At 43.1% G+C, this 17,170-nt stretch overlaps 1 protein-coding gene across 1 annotated transcript in view; it reads right to left on the bottom strand.

Annotated features, from left to right (window-relative positions):
• ENO4 (enolase 4) overlaps positions 1-17,170 on the bottom strand; it is a 36,631-nt gene that overhangs the window by 10,331 nt on the left and 9,130 nt on the right. Inside the window, exons 5-9 of the mRNA XM_055424572.2 lie at positions 8,942-9,111; positions 8,711-8,842; positions 6,875-6,928; positions 2,730-2,786; positions 1,292-1,459 (exon numbers count right to left, since the gene is read on the bottom strand). Coding sequence (XP_055280547.2) covers positions 1,292-1,459; positions 2,730-2,786; positions 6,875-6,928; positions 8,711-8,842; positions 8,942-9,111 — 581 coding nt within the window. The remainder of the gene's footprint in view (positions 1-1,291; positions 1,460-2,729; positions 2,787-6,874; positions 6,929-8,710; positions 8,843-8,941; positions 9,112-17,170) is intronic.

Below are 17,170 nucleotides of genomic sequence, written 5' to 3'. Positions count from 1 at the left end.
AATGGATTCCATTAGAATTAAGTAGGATCCCAAGAAGACCATCATTGAAAAGATTCTGTACTTTTTTCATGTTAAAAAGTGGTTAAGAACTCTTAGTTTCTATACTGCAAAACTTATACAATCTTGTCAGAGAGGAAATGCTTTGAACTAACTTTGAACTAATTTTTTCAATGACTTTGAACTAACATAAGAAGAATTATCTGCTATCTAGCTAATGCATTTTACCGAATATAAGCAATAAACATCCAGTCTAGTTAGCGCTAGCAGTCAGTATATTCATTGTTCATGCTATACGTTATAGATGAAAACACGCAATTATTTTTCTTAATGGTATGCCTAGGAACCAATCATTATGTGAAGAATATAAAATTACATTAAACATTCTTTCCTGTGCTTAGTTTCTTTAGGAAACTAAAAACTTTAGAAGTCAGCTGATACTTAGGTTTCTAATATACTATTCAAGATTTCCTTTGAAGTAAAAAATTAGAATTACAAATTAAAGTGGAATCCTATTTCATCATGTCCCCTGAATTTGACATTAATTACCATTACTAATTATTCTCCAAAAACTTAAATAACTTGGAAATACTTTTTATATTTAAAAAGTGAGTCACCAGCAGAAACTCCAAGAACCATGTGTCTAGAAGAGCTTGTCAAGTCATAGTTACAATTGACTCACTTTTTATGCTTGACCAATTCAGCATTCATCAACCCAATGAATGTACTCAGCAGAACATACCAATTTGTTATTTTTCAGCAGTTCTCATGATTTCAATGTAAGTAATCCATTTCAGTCACTTTTACTACAGAATTTCTCTATATAATTATTATGAAATTTCCTGTTAATATTTACAAGTTATATGGCTATGCTCTTGTCTGTCAGAAAAAGATTATAGGCTTCCCTGATGGCTCAGATGGTAAAGAATCCACCTGCAATGTGGGAGACCTGGGTTCGATCCCTGGGTTGTGAAGATCCCCTGGAGAAGGGTATGGCAACCCCCTCCAGTGTTCTTGCCTGGTGAAACCCCATGGATAGAGGGGCCTGGCGGGCTACAGTCCATAGGGCTGCACAGAGTTGGACGCACTGAGTGACTAAACATAGCATAGCACGTTGTCTGGTCATTAACTAACTTGGCTTTCCCAACTCCATTTATATTTGGATCCTTCCATGATATTACTTGAAAAAATAGAATTTGTTTGGAAATATAAACAGATAGGCTCCTCTTTTGAGTTCTAATTTTAAAATAATGGGACTGAAACAAAAGGCCAAAACTGTGGAGTGGAAACTTACATAGTCCATCAGCTCATGTGCAGCACAGTTGATGGCTAGATGCAGGTTCGTTCCCAATTCTAGCCCCAGGTTTGCACAGATTCCTTGTATGAGGTGCAGTGGCTGCTCTATAGTGTCATAATTAATGGTTAAACAGCCAAGATGGGACATCTTGCCGGTGAACTGCTGCTGCAGGATCAAGAAAACCACACATGTAAATATAGCACGCTAAGGTTCTTGGAGCTTCTGGTGGTTGGCAGTTAATAACCAGACTCAGCTCTCCAAACACAAGGTCCTCTGACTCTCCATTCACCCTGTCCCTAGTTCCCGCTCATGTCTGTGTGACCTCTGGGCAGATGAGTGTTCTACAGTATCTCGGAATGGTTTTCTTGTTCCCGAGGTTTTCAAGTTTGACCTGGGAACACACTCCTCTCTTTAGTTGCCTATGTCATGTCTCTATTGGCTCTACTATTGAACACGGACTGACCTGAGCCATGACCACCAGGCTGGTGAGTCTTCAGTCTATCCCTGTAAGTGTCTGTCCTGCCTGTCCCTAACTCTGCCTTTTTCCTCTAGACCTGCTCTTTCCTGTGTCCTTTAGAAGGATACAACTGTTAAAAAGCCACCTGATGCAAAGAACCGACTCATTGGAAAAGACCCTGATGCTGGGAAAGATTGAAGGCGGGAGGAGAAGGGGACAACGGAGGATGAGATGGTTGGATGGCATCACCAACTCAATGGACATGAGTTTGAGTAGGGTCCGGGAGTTGGTGATGGACAGGGAAGCCTGGCGTGCTGCAGTCCATGGGGCTGCAAAGAGTCGGACACAACTGAGCAACTGAACTGTTAAAAGGCCTTCTCTGGTGGTTCACACAGTAAAGAATCCACCTGCAATGCAGGAGACCTGGGTTCGAGTTCTGGGTTGAGAAGATCCCCTGGAGGAGAGCAGGGCAACCCACTCCAGTATTCTTGCCTGGAGAATCAGCATGGACAGAGAAGCCTGGCGGGCTGCAGTCCGTGAGGTCTCAAAGAGTTGGACACGACTGACTAAGCACAGTGCAGCACAACTGTAAAAATGTAAGTTAAAAAAAATGTAACTCTTCTTCAAGAAAGGTTTTATTTTAAAAAGGATGGGAGACTCCAGCTGAAAGGACACAGCACAGAGGATGCACGACAGTGGAAGAAGGTGTGAAGACCAAAATGATCTTGGGGAAAGGTCAAAGTCTGAGATTTCAGTGGGTCAGACGATTGTGGGCAGTGGTGGCCCAGCAGCCTGTTGCCGGAGAGGCAGGGACAGAATGATATTCCAGCTCTGGGGGCTGGCTGCCTGGGTCAGTCCCCTTGAAGCCATATCACCATGCGATTTCTGTTTATGTGAGGCCTGGTCCTGGAGCAGAGTGACTCTGGGAGAGGGGAGGGGGTGGGGAATAAATGACCTGTGGGAAATGCATTTACTTACTTGGCCTCTTTTGCCTCCATCATGACTTTTTTTTGTCTCTGGCTTTGGAGGAGGGGACTGTGGGATAGAAGACAAAGGTATGTCACTCAGTATTTTCAGACACGTCTGTGGCAGCAGGTAGAGCTTTCGGTCCTCTGACCTGGCAACTGCTCTGGGGCCAAGCTGGTCATGCTGCGAGTCTCTCTCTCTCTCTCTCTCTCTCACACACACACACACACACACACTCACACGGGTGAAGCCAACCACTCTAACTTCATAAACCTCAAACCATTTCTCAAAATCAGGTACATGTTCCCTTTCATTCATTCTTACATCTGTCTTCGATCACATGTACAGGGGTATGGATATACATGTTCATGCATTTTTACTATATAAGTAATTATTCCCTCATCATGTCCTGTCTCCTGCTGTGTTCGGGAATTCTTTTTTACAGGATGGTATTAAGTCCCCTTCTTATCCGTAAGGAAACACCCCAGTGTGGGATTTGCTTTTAAAGGCCCAACATATTGTTTTAAATATTCTTACGGTGCAAACACTCTCACCTGCGGGATAGGTTTGACTTTTGGAAACAGCTGATGCTCATTAAATCTGCTGGATCTGATGTATGTAATGTCATGTGACATTAAAAGCAAAGCTAATTACCAATGAGATGCTCCCACGGTTTGCAGTATTGACAGCACACTGTGACATGGATTTAGCCTTTTATAGGATGCACTTTAGGACTTCCCTGGTGGTGCAGTGGACAGAAACCTGTCTGCCAATGCAGGGGCTCGATCCCTGGTCCAGGAAGATTCCACATGCCACGGAATGGCTGAGCCCATATATGCCACAACTATTGAGCCTGAATGCTATAACTACTCAAGTCCATGTGCCTAGGACCTGTGCTGTACAACAAGTTCAGTTCAGTCGCTCAGTCATGTCTGACTCTTTACGACCCCATGGACTGCAGCACACCAGGCTTCCCTGTCCATCACCAACTCCCGGAGCTTGTATAAACTCATGTCCGAAGAGTCAGTGATGCCATCGAACCGTCTCATCCTCTGTTGTCCCCTTCTCCTCCCGCCTTCAGTATTTCCCAGCATCAGAGTCTTTTCTAATGAGTCAGTTCTTTGCATCAGGTGGCTAAAGTATTGGACCTTCAGCTTCAGCACAACAAGAGGAAGCCCGTGCAAAATCAACAAAGACCCAGCACAGCCATCCCCCAAAAAAGATGACGCACTTTAATGCCCAGCAGTTATTGCCTCTATAAGCGGGTGCGTGTTTGTCAAGAATCAACAAGGTTCATACTCAAGTATACACAAATACAGAAGTTATCCTGCTTCCTTTCACTGTGGACTCAGCTGAGCTTTCTATTCCTTGGTATTAATAAAAATAATATAGGAAGTGAAGTGATGTGCCGAGAGAGACTGTGAGACACACACACAGCACTGGCTCAGGAAGCTGTGATCTAGTGATGGCAGATAGGTAAGATGCAGATAACAACTGGGAGGAAGGCGGTGTGATGGGGAGTGCAGAGCTGGGGGCCTTCCCTGTATAAGAGTCAGGGAAGGGGACTCGGAAGAAGCAGTGGGAGGGGGGAATGTGGGAGTGCCGAACCCTCCAGGTAAAGAGCAGCATATTTGTGGCCCAGAGCTGAGCAAGGGCAAAAGTCATAAAGCAGCGTTTTGCAGCCGTGGCACTCTTGATACTTTGACTGGATGATCCTCTGCTTGAAGGGCTGCCTCGTGCATTGTTGGATGTGTAGCCGCATCCCTGATCTCAGCGTTCTAGATGCCAGGAGAGCCTCAAGCTGGGACAACCCAGAACATCTCCGGGCGTTGTCAATTGTCCCTTTGGGCAAAATCACTCCCCACTAAGAACCACTGCCTTAGAAGAACACAGTGATACATTTTACTTTGTCAAAACTGAAAAAGAAAAAAATATCTCTATGACTTCATAAAATACCATTAAAAAGGCAGGCAGCGTGGTAGAGGAAACTAGGTATTAATGTAACACGTAGAAAGGACTGAAGCCTTTATTACAGAAAGAATTCCTAGATTATCAGTAAAAGATGAACACAAATAAAAAGGGTAAAGAAATAAAGCAATCTGCAGAGATTTGTGCAGAATTTTACATGACTTTAAACACAAATCACGCTATATACTTGTATGTGTGGTGTCTGTGTGTATAAATACAAAACAAAGGCTAGAAGACCACACTCAATTTTTAACAGTGGTCAGCTCTAGAGCTGGAACTGGAACTGAGGGTGGTAGTGAGTGTGGGGTCCAGGTAGGTGGAGTTAGCACAGGGGTGGGGTGGGGGGGACTAGCTCTACCAGTATTTGAATTTTCATAAGAACATGCATGAACTACTTGTATAATTAAAAATAAACTGTATAATTTAAAATCTGAAAGTCAGGATGACTGCAGAAAGCTCAAATATCCTGAATTTCTAATATTCTAAGCTGGATTTCCTCCACCTGCTCCGACAACCACCACCACTAGACATTGCTCATGACTGTGTCAGCTCTGAGCACATTGCATATATTCAACTTGTATACTCCTCACAATGTATCATATCCACTTTGTGGATGAGGAGCCTGAGGCAGAGAGCTTATATAATTGGCACAAGGGCACACAGCTAGTAAAGGGGCAACACAAAAGGCAAGGTGAGGGTTAACTTGTCCAAGTCTGAGTCTGTGCATTCTGGTCACCTGTAAGGAAGTTGGCCTCCTGGAAATCACCCCGGAAACTGGCTCCAGTATGAACATGTGAAAGTGTTAGTCACTCAGTGGTGTCCGACTCTTTATGACCCCTTGGACTGTAGCCCACCAGGCTCTTCTGACCATGGGATTCTCCAGGCAAGAATACTGGAGTGGGTAGCCAGGTGCTTAAAGCAATTCTGATCAACTGTAGGGCATGGGCCCCAGCCACCTGCTCCCATCCCTGATTCAGTGCTGGCAAGATTGCACTGGAGCCAAAGTTTCTTCATATCATATCAAGATGGCATCTTGGGCCCCCATCCTGCAGGAGAATCAGCTAGTGCTTCCTAATCATGTAGTTTAGAAGCCTCACACTATGTAACTGTGGGCTCAGGATTGGATCCTGAAACAGAAGAAGGATGTTAGTGGAAAAACCAGTGAAATTTGAATAAAGTCTGGAGTTCAGTTAGTAGTAATGTTAGTAGTAATGTTGGTTTCTTAGTTGTGATAAATGTGCTTTGGTGATGTATCCCGTTAACCCTGGGGGAAACTGGGGTGAGGGGGTATTTGGGAACTCTCTCCACTGACTCGGGAGCTCCTCTATAAATGCAGCGTTATTCCAAAGTTAAAGACAGGGATCGGGCCCCTCAGCCTGCCCCTTCACTGTGCACGACCCTGGTCAGAACATGATTGTACATTCCTGCATCTGAACACATATTCCTGATGCATCCGCGGAGAGAGATGCACTCTGTGGACACAGGGGAGGGAGGAGAGGGTGGGATGAATTGGGAGGGTAGCACTGAAACATACACACGATCTTATTAAGAGAGCTAATAGGAAGCTGCTGTATAACACACGCAGCTCGACCCTGTGTGCTGTGACAACCTAGAAGGGTGGGATGGGGTGGCATGGGAGGGAGGCTCCAGAGGGAGGGGATATATGCGTTCTTAATGACTGATTCACACTGTTGAATGGCAGAAACCAACATAACACTGTAAAGCACTTATCTTCCGATTTTAATAAATAAAAAAAGAATATGATGGAACAACCTGGTGCCTCTCCAGCTGCCCCCATCCAGCCTCTGTGACATCCCCCCTCAAGGGCTTCTCAGTCAAGGGTACTCATTTGCCCAACACTGGGATTCTGAGCAGGCACACGTGACTGTGCCTTCACCATCATACCAAGCGGCCTCTCACGATCCTAGGGGCCAGATCTTTTCCTCATAATCTTTGCACAGGGCCAGCGGCCTCAGAAATCAAAATGAGATGATTAAATTCCATTAGAAACTGGCCCCATAGCCAATGATGGAATGTATGAGCTTGGGTCATGGGGGAAACCCAAAGAAGATGAATACATTTTCCTATCTGTAGCAACAATATTGATCATGTTGCATATGAACTATAATCTCGACACCAGAAGGTATATAAGCATCAGTTATTACATACCATATATCCTCTTTACATACCATTTCAATTGCTTTGTTGATGTGTTTCTGAATTTCCAGAAGCATCTCCACACCCTGTAAGCAGAATAACCGTGATCTTCCACAACTGCCTGAAAGTTCAGTTGATAAAGAATCTGCCTGCAATTCAGGAGACCCTGGTTCAAGCCCTGGGTCAGGAAGATCCCCCGGAGAAGGGAAAGGCTACCCACTCCAGTATTCTTGGGCTTCCGTTGTGACTCAGCTGGTAAAGAATCCGCCTGCAATGTGGGAAACCTGCGTTCGATCCCTGGGTTGGAAAGAGCCCCTGGAGAAGGGAAAGGCTACCCACTCCAGTATTCTGGCCTGGATAATTCCATGGGCTGTGTAGTCCATGGGGTCTCAAAGAGTCGGACACGACTGAGTGACTTTCACTTCACACTTCACTCCACAACTGCAGTCAAGAATTTTAAATATAAACACTTACACCACACATGAATATTTCTAACGCAGAATATTTATAGGGTCTTTGATTGGACATCCTGGGTAGTGAATTACATATGGCCTACAATATCAGAGGATTAAATGCTAATTTCAACTCTCCATTTTTATTTGGGTGAAAATGAATGAGAGGCTCTTCCTCGTTACCCTCTCTTCACTGTTCAGAACTGGCTGGTTTAGTTGGTTGGGTCACGTTAACTTCACTCTCTTTCACAGTCTCCTGACCAACCTTCTTGCAACACATGTCGCAGGTCATCAAGGGCTTCTGCATGGGAGTGTTTGAATTAGTATAAATCCACCATCACTTAGAAAGGGGGAGGATGTATTCTGCTGACGGTGGGATCTGCATATGGAGACAGACGAAGAATGGCAAGCCAAATGCTCTGGTACCCAAATAGCACGACAGATATTAACTGAAGGAAAGATCCTGGCACCAGGATCTGCACGGGATCTGACAGATGGTGAGCCAGATATAAACCCGAGTCTTCCAAAACTGATAAAAGTGAGGTAATGCCTAGTCCCCTTAAAAAAGATAAAAAGAATTCTTTATCATAAATCATCGCGAGATTAAAAAAAAAAGATTTTCACTAGGTTGGATAAAATATCAGTCACCATGTTGCCCAGAGGGGACAGAGCTTCCCGTCCTTTTCCTGTAAACATCCACTACGGAACACGCATGCTTAGTCCTCCCTAATGCCTAACTGGCAGGATATTTCATGAACACATAAAGAGGCATATTGACTCATTTACGCCATCAAAGAACAGTTAGACACAGACAGACCTCTGAGTAGTAAACATGCCACTTAGGATTCCTTCCTTCCATATTCCATAAACATGCACTAAACCTCTCTTAGGTGCCAGGCAATCTGCTAGGCTTTGCAGTTCCTACTTAACAGAAGGGCTCCTATGAAAGTGCCAGCTTCCTCTTGTTGCAGCCATTGTGCATAGACTAGTAAATAAAGATATCTCAGTTGCCCCAAAGAACATCCTTCTAGCACTCTCAAGGCTTCTCTGTGAGCCTCTCTGTTCATTTCAGTCACTCAGTCACGTCCAACAATTTGCGACCCCATAGATGGCAGCACGCCAGGCTTCCCTGTCCATCACCAACTCCCGGAGCTTGCTCAGACTCAACTGTAATCTTCTAGCATGAGGTAATATTATAAAGAGCTGGAGATCCAAGGTGGTCTAAATGTGGTCCCCTTTCATTTGGGGTCTTGTTTTCTTCCCGCTTCCCTAATTTCCTAAATTTGTTTCTCATTTTTAATTTAATTCCTTTTCCATTGGTATCATAAGCCTTGGGGGCATCCAATAAAAACTCACTAATGATGAAGTTTTTTTTTTTTTTTTAAAGAAAAGGTAGTTTGAGATAATATAAGGTACTTGTTTAGCTGTTAATCCAGGATGGGGTATACAGATCACTTCTTTCATCAAATTCAGCTTCCCAAGTGATGACTTCCCACAGCTGACCAGCGACACCATCAGAAGAGGTATAGTTAGCTTTTCTGGCTGTTTCTGAAATGGAGGAGAGGGGATGCAAGACGAAATGAGAAGCATGGTTCATTCGTGTTGAGACACTCATGGTCCTTGTAAAGGTGTGTAATGGGCACTAACCTGGTAGTGCTTCAATAATGCAATGTTCAGGTAGAGAGGATTATTGTCCAGCACAGCATTGGTTTTGGCAACAGCCAGTGACACAGCCCCTATGGCCATGCTGCCACAGAGGACAGGCTCAGGAGGTTCTGCAGGTATAATCGGTTTTTCTGCAGAAGTCTCCATCCTTCCTGAAGAAAAAAAATATTGATAAAAGATTGCTTTCCAGAAACCAAAAGTGTGACTATGATAAAACTGTATTTCTCAAATGTTTTACTTACAGATGCAAAGGCCAAGCATAAAGAAAGGATGAAAACTGAGGCTGGGAAGAATGTATTTACCACTTCCACCCCCGAGAAGTTTCTGTCTGATGTCACTACTCTCTAATGTCCAAAGAGTCCTCAGCCATTGATTTTGCCAAAGACATTTTTTTTTATTTTTTTTAACAGGTTTATTATTGCTATTTTATTTATTTTTTATTTTTTTATTTTATTTTTTTTGTTAATTATTTTTTATTGGAGGCAAATCATTTTACAATATTATATTGGTTGGTTTTGCCATACATTGACATGAATTCGCCCTGGGTTTACATAAGTTCCCCCTCCTGAACCCCCCTCCCACCTCCCTCCTCCCTTTATCCTCCCTCTGGGTCATCCCCGCATGCCAGCCCCGAGCATCCTATAACATGCATTGACCCTGAACTAGTGATTCGTTTCACATATGACAACATACGTGTTTCAATGCCATTCTCCCAAATCATCCCACCCTCACCCTCTCCCAGAGTCCCAAAGACTGTTCTATACATCTGTGTCTCTTTTGCTGTCTCGTATACAGGGTTATCATTTGCATCTTTCTAAATTCCATATATATGCGTTAGTATACTGTATTGGTGTTTTTCTTTCTGGCTTACTTCACTCTGTATAATAGGCTCCAGTTTCATCCACCTCATTACAACTGATTCAAATGTATTCTTTTTAATGGCTGAATAATACTCCATTGTGTATATGTACCAAAACTTTCTTATCCATTAGTCTGCAGATGGACATCTAGGTTGCTTCCATGTCCTGGCTATTATAAACAGTGCTGCAATGAACATTGGAGTACATGTGTCTCTTTCAATTCTGGTTTCCTCGGTGTGTATGCCCAGGAGTGCGATTGCTGGATCATATGGCAGTTCTATTTCCAGTTTTTTGAGGAATCTCCACACTGTTCTCCATAGTGGCTGTATTAGTTTGCATTCCCACCAACAGTGTAAGAGGGTTCCTTTCTCTCCACATCCTCTCCAGCACTTATTGCATGTAGACTGTTGGATAGCAGCCATTCTGACTGGTGTGAAATGGTATCTCATTGTGGTTTTGATTTGCATCTCTCTGATTATGAGGGATGTTGAGCATTTTTTCATGTGTTTGTTAGCCATCTTTATGTCTTCTTTGGAGAAATGTCTGTTTAGTTCTTTGGCCCATTTTTTGATTGGGTCATTTATTTTTCTGGAATTGAGCTGCAGGAGCTGCTTGTATATTTTGGAGATTAATCCTTTATCCGTTGCTTCAATTGCTATTATTTTCTCCCATTCTGAAGGCTGTCTTTTCACCTTACTTATAGTTTCCTTTGCTGTGCAGAAGCTTTTGATTTTAATTAGGTCCCATTTGTTTATTTTTGCTTTTATTTCCAATATTCTGGGAGGTGGGTCATGGAGGATCCTGCTGTGATTTATGTCGGAGAGTGTTTTGCCTATGTTCTCCTCTAGGAGTTTTATAGTTTCTGGTCTTACATTTAGATCTTTAATCCATTTTGAGTTTATTTTTGTGTATGGTGTTAGGAAGTGTTCTAGTTTCATTCTTTTACAAGTGGCTGACCAGTTTTCCCAGCACCACTTGTTAAAGAGACTGTCTTTTCTCCATTTTATATTCTTGCTTCCTTTGTCAAAGATGAGGTGTCCATAGGTACGTGGATTTATCTCTGGGCTTTCTATTTTGTTCCATTGATCTATATTTCTGTCTTTATGCCAGTACCATACTGCCTTGATGACTGTGGCTTTGTAGTAGAGCCTGAAGTCTGGCAGGTTAATTCCCCCAGTTCCATTTTTCTTCCTCAAGATTGCTTTGGCTATTCGAGGCTTTTTGTATTTCCATATAAATTGTGAGATTATTTGTTCTAGTTCTGTGAAAAATATCGTTGGTACCTTGATAGGGATTGCATTGAATGTATAAATTACTTTGGGTAGTATACTCATTTTTACAATATTTATTCTTCCAATCCATGAACATGGTATATTTCTCCATCTATTAGTGTCCTCTTTGATTGTTTTCAGTAGTGTTTTGTAGTTTTCTATGTACAAGTCTTTTGTTTCCTTAGGTAGATATATTCCTAAGTATTTAATTCTTTTCCTTGCAACAGTGAATGGAATAGTTTCCTTAATTTCTCTTTCTATTCTCTCATTATTAGTGAATAGGAATGCAAGGGATTTCTGTGTGTTGATTTTATATCCTGCAACGTTACTGTAATCATTGATTAGCTCTAGTAGTTTTCTGGTAGAGTCTCTAGGGTTTTCTGTGTAGAGGATCATGTCATCAGCGAACAGTGAAAGTTTTACTTCTTCTTTTCCAATTTGTATTCCTTTTATGTCTTTTTCTGCTCTGACTGCTGTGGCCAAAACTTCCAGAACTATGTTGAATAGTAGTGGTGAGAGTGGGCACCCTTGTCTTGTTCCTGACTTTAGGGGAAATGCTTTCAGTTTTTCACCATTGAGGATAATGTTTGCTGTGGGTTTGTCATATATAGCTTTTATTATGTTGAGGTATGTCCCTTCTATTCCCACTTTCTGTAGGGTTTTTATCATAAATGGATGTTGAATTTTGTCGAAGGCTTTCTCTGCATCTATTGAGATAATCATATGATTTTTATTTTTCAGTTTGTTAATGTGGTGTATTACGTTGATTGATTTGCGGATATTGAAGAATCCTTGCATTCCTGGGATAAAGCCCACTTGGTCATGATGTATGATCTTCTTAATATGTTGTTGGATTCTGATTGCTAGAATTTTGTTAAGGATTTTTGCATCTATGTTCATCAGTGATATTGGCCTGTAGTTTTCTTTTTTTGTGGGGTCTTTACCAGGTTTTGGGATTAGGGTGATGGTGGCCTCATAGAATGAGTTTGGAAGTTTCCCTTCCTCAGCAATTTTCTGGAAGAGTTTGAGTAGAATAGGTGTTAGCTCTTCTCTAAATTTTTGGTAGAATTCGGCTGTGAAGCCGTCTGGACCTGGGCTTTTGTTTGCTGGAAGATTCTTGATTACAGCCTCTAGTTCCGTGCTTGTGATGGGTCTGTTCAGATTTTCTATTTCTTCCTGGTTCAGTTTTGGAAAGTTGTACTTTTCTAGGAATTTGTCCATTTCTTCCAGGTTATTCATTTTATTGCCATATAATTGCTGATAGTATTCTCTAATAATCCTTTGTATTTCTGTGTTGTCGGTTGTGATCTCTCCATTTTCATTTCTAATTTTATTGATTTGGTTCTTCTCCCTTTGTTTCTTGATGAGTCTGGCTAGTGGTTTGTCAATTTTATTTACCTTCTCAAAGAACCAGCTTTTGGCTTTGTTGATTTTTGCTATGGTCTCTTTTGTTTCTTTTGCATTTATCTCTGCCCTAATTTTTACGATTTCTTTCCTTCTACTGACCCTGGGGTTCTTCATTTCTTCCTTTTCTAGTTGCTTTAGATGTAGAGTTAGGTTATTTAGTTGACTTTTTTCTTGTTTCTTGATGTGTGCCTGTATTGCTATGAACTTCCCCCTTAGCACTGCTTTTACAGTGTCCCAGAGGTTTTGGGTTGTTGTGTTTTCATTTTCATTCATTTCTATGCATATTTTGATTTCTTCTATGATTTGTTGGTTATTCAGCAGCATGTTGTTCAGCCTCCATATGTTGGAATTTTTAATAGTTTTTCTCCTGTAATTGAGATCTAATCTTCCTATATTGTGGTCAGAAAAAATGCTTGGAATGATTTCGGTTTTTTTGAATTTACCAAGGCTAGATTTATGACCCAGGATGTGATCTATCCTGGAGAAGGTTCCATGTGCGCTTGAGAAAAAGGTGAAATTCATTGTTTTGGGGTGAAATGTCCTATAGATATCTATTAGGTCTAACTGGTCCATTGTATCATTTAAAGTTTGTGTTTCCTTGTTAATTTTCTGTTTAGTTGATCTATCCATAGGTGTGAGTGGGGTTTTAAAGTCTCCCACTCTTACTGTATTATTGTTAATTTCCCCTTTCATACTTGTTAGCATTTGCCTTACATATTGCGGTGCTCCTATGTTGGATGCGTGTATATTTATGATTGTTATATCTTCTTCTTGGATTGATCCTTTGATCATTACCTAGTGTCCTTCTTTGTCTCTTTTCACAGCCTTTGTTTTAAAGTCTATTTTATCTGATATGAGTATTGCTACTCCTGCTTTCTTTTGGTCTCTATTTGCATGGAATATCTTTTTCCAGCCCTTCACTTTCAATCTGTATGTGTCCCTCGTTTTGAGGTGGGTCTCTTGTAGACAGCATATATGGGGGTCTTGTTTTTGTATCCATTCAGCCAGCCTTTGTCTTTTGGTTGGGGCATTCAACCCATTTACATTTAAGGTAATTATTGATAAGTACGATCCAATAGCCATTTTCTTTATTGCCTTGGGTTCGAGTTTATACACCCTTTCTGTGTTTCCTGTCTAGAAAAGATCCTTTAGCATTTGTTGGAGAGCTGGTTTGGTAATGCTGAATTCTCTCAGCTTTTGCTTGTCTGTAAAGCTTTTGATTTCTCCTTCATATTTGAATGAGATCCTTGCTGGGTACAGTAGTCTGGGCTGTAGGTTATTTTCTTTCATCACTTTAAGTATGTCTTGCCATTCCCTCCTGGCCTGAAGAGTTTCTGTTGAAAGATCGGCTGTTATCCTTATGGGAATCCCCTTGTGTGTTATTTGCTGTTTTTCCCTTGCTGCTTTTAATATTTGTTCTTTGTGTTTGATCTTTGTTAATTTGATTAATATGTGTCTTGGAGTATTTCGCCTTGGGTTTATCCTGTTGGGGACTCTCTGGGTTTCTTGGACTTGGGTGATTATTTCTTTCCCTATTTTAGGGAAGTTTTCAACTATTATCTCCTCAAGTATTCTTTCATGGTCTTTCTTTTTGTCTTCTTCTTCTGGGATTCCTATGATTCGAATGTTGGAGCGTTTAACATTGTCCCAGAGGTCTCTAATATTGTTCTCATTTCTTTTAATTTGTTTTTCTTTTTTCCTCTCTGTTTCATTTATTTCTACAATTCTATCTTCTAGCTCGCTTATCCTGTCTTCTGCCTCTGTTATTCTACTGTTTGTTCCCTCCAGAGTGTTTCTGATCTCATCTATTGCATTATTCATTGTATATTGACTCTTTTTTATTTCCTCTAAGTCCTTATTAAACCTTTCTTCCATCTTCTCAATCCTTTTCTCCAGGTTATTTATCTGTAACTCCATTTTGCTTTCAAGATTTTGAATCATTTTCACCACCAAAATTCGAAATTCTTTATCAGGTAGATTCCCTATATCTTCCTCTTTTGTTTGTGTTGGTGGGCATTTATCTTGTTCCTTTACTTGCTGGGTATTTCTCTGCCTCTTCATCTTGCTTATATTGCTTTGCTTGGGGTGGCCTTTCCCTCTTCTGGCCGTTTGTGGAGTTCTCTTTATTATGTAGTTTCCTCTCTGTGTGTGGGGTTGGACAGGTGACTTGTCAAGGTTCCCTGGTTATGGAAGCTTGTGTCGGTGTTCTGGTGGGTGGAGCTGGATTTGTTCTCTCTGGAGTGCAATGAAGTGTCCAGTAATGAGTTATGAGATGTCAGTGGGTTTGGAGTGCCTTTGGGCAGCCTGTATATTGAAGCTCAGGGCTAGTTTCCTGTGTTACTGGAGAATTTGCGTGGTATGTCTTGCTCTGGAACTTGTTGACCCTTGGGTGGTGCTTGGTTTTAGTGTAGGTATGGAGACGTATGATGAGCTCCTATCAATTAATGTTCCTTGGAGTCAGGAGTTCTCTGGTGTTCTCAGGATTCGGCCTTAAGCCTCTTGCCTCTGGTTTTTGGTCTTATTCTTGGAGTAGCCTCTAGACGTCTCTATCTGTCATTTCCAAGGTGGTTCCCTCTGTTTTAGCTTCTGTTTGCTGGTCTCTTCAGTGTCTAATTTCTGCCCTGATACTAGGGGGTGGTTGGACACTTTTTAAGGCTCAGTTGTTCAGTCCTGTTCTGGGAAGGGAGGAACGCTGCAGTCGAATATCTCTGGCGTCTGTGGGGAGTGCTCGCAGCATCTCGGCCACACTGGGTTTGCCCCCGCTCACAGCACCTATGCTGTCCCAGTCTACACTGCACAGGCTCTAGGTTGCTCTGCCGGGAACTGTCTGAGGCCGGCGCCGGGTTGTATGCACTTCCCAGGTCTGAGCGGGTCAAGTTCAGGTTCTCAGGTACTCCACAAAGGCGCAGACTTGGTTGGGCCTGCGTTTTGTGCCTTCCCTGGTCCGAGAAGCTCAGGGGACCAGGTGTTTGGCGAGCACGGTCTCTGCGACTTATCGCCTCCCCAGTCCCCGCCACTCAGTTTTCTGGGTGTACAACCGGCGCACCTTCTCAGGCGAATATCGCCTGGCCCGAGCCCAAGAAGTCCTGATTAGCAACAAGCCTGTCTGCAGTTTGTATCAGATGTCTTTCTGGGGCCGCGGTTGCCCGCTCCGGCTCTGGCTGCACTCCCTGCCTGTCTCAGCGGGGGATGGGGGATGGGCCAGCCGCAGCCGGCTCCCTCTGCTCAGTCCTTTATTCTGTGAGCAGGGCTGGCCGAGTCGTAGGTTAGAGCTTTCCGCCTTTTCGTGGGGAAGCTATCCCACAGTCTGCTTTGCTCTCCCCAGTTCTCTCAAATTGTTCTCGCGGCATTCAAGCCCAGTCCTCTCTTTAAGCAGTTCAGCCGGCTCCTCCCTGCCCAGCCCCGGCTTGCTAATAGCGTATGCAGGCGTCTGCGCTGCTTCTCCGCTGGGAGTTACCGTTTGGCAGGTAATCTGTGGGTTTTAAAAAAATCTTAAAAAAAAAAAAAAAAAAGACGGTTATGTGGCCCTCTGAGCTTCCAAGGCTCGCCACAGATTCACCAGTGAGAGTGTTTCCTGGTGTTTGGAAACTTCTCTCTTTTTAAAGCCTCCCTTCCCGGGACGGAGCTCCGTCCTTACTTCTTTTGTCTCGCTTTTTATCTTTTATGTTTTTTCCTACCTCCTTTCGAAGACAATGGGCTGCTTTTCGGGGTGCCTGACGTCCTCTGCCAGCATTCAGAAGTTGTTTTGTGGACTTTACTCCGCGTTCAAATGTTCTTTTGATGAATTTGTGGGGGAGAGAGTGGTCTCGCCGTCCTATTCCTCCGCCATCTTGTTCCTTCTCTATTGCTTTCTTTTTCCACAGGACGCTGCCTTGTTGGGGGCGGGGGAGGGGTGGTCGCACACGACACAGCCCCCCTCTCGGCGCCCAGCCAGGGCTCCCAGAGCAAAAGTTGGGGACTGAGAAGCGTGGGGGTACAGGGGCGGCAAGGGACGGACGCCTGAGTGCGCGGAGCGAACACGGAACAGAGACCAAGAGGCTGCAGCACAGCGCCCCCACAATCCTCCCCAGGCGTCGCGAACAGAGCCGGAAAGCCACGCCAACCCTCCCAAAGACATTTTAGAATATTCAGTATTAACTCCTTCCAGAGCCATATAGGGTAGAAGTTGTTATCTCATCTAAACGAGGGCTTAGGCTTAAAGACTTGCCCCCACATCCAGCAGAACGTGAATTTAAGGAGAGCATTTGGACAGTCTCTGAATTCCAAGCCCTTTTTCTGTGTTCCACCATCACTCTTGCATACCCACCTTTGTGCTGAACATGCATATATCTAACTGGTTATCTTGCTTGCCAACCCCAAGCGGATGTCTTTTTCTATGAGGAATTCCTTCCAGCTCTAACCATTCACTCAGAATCCCCAGCCATCTTTCACCCTCATATATTCTCAGCCACTTAGTCTGATCAGGTGCCAGAGTGTCCGTAATAAATCTCTCGTTTCCCTCCTGTTCTCTGCTTTCCCACAGCTGCTGACCTGGGTCAGGTACATAAGGTAAGTGGAGTCAGATGTGTAAGCACCCAGCACACATTAAATTTTAGCAAATTAAGGTTCCCTCTTACTCCTTCCCGTCTTGCATTCCAAGCTCTATCAGTCAAAAGAAACCACCAAGTGAACAC

This window comes from Moschus berezovskii, chromosome 12, assembly GCF_049115385.1.
Source record: "Moschus berezovskii isolate FMDL1 chromosome 12, NW_MosBer_1.0, whole genome shotgun sequence".
NCBI lineage: Eukaryota > Metazoa > Chordata > Mammalia > Artiodactyla > Moschidae > Moschus > Moschus berezovskii.
The sequence above is the reverse complement of the archived record's forward strand: the minus strand, read 5'-3'. Positions and strand labels throughout refer to the sequence as shown.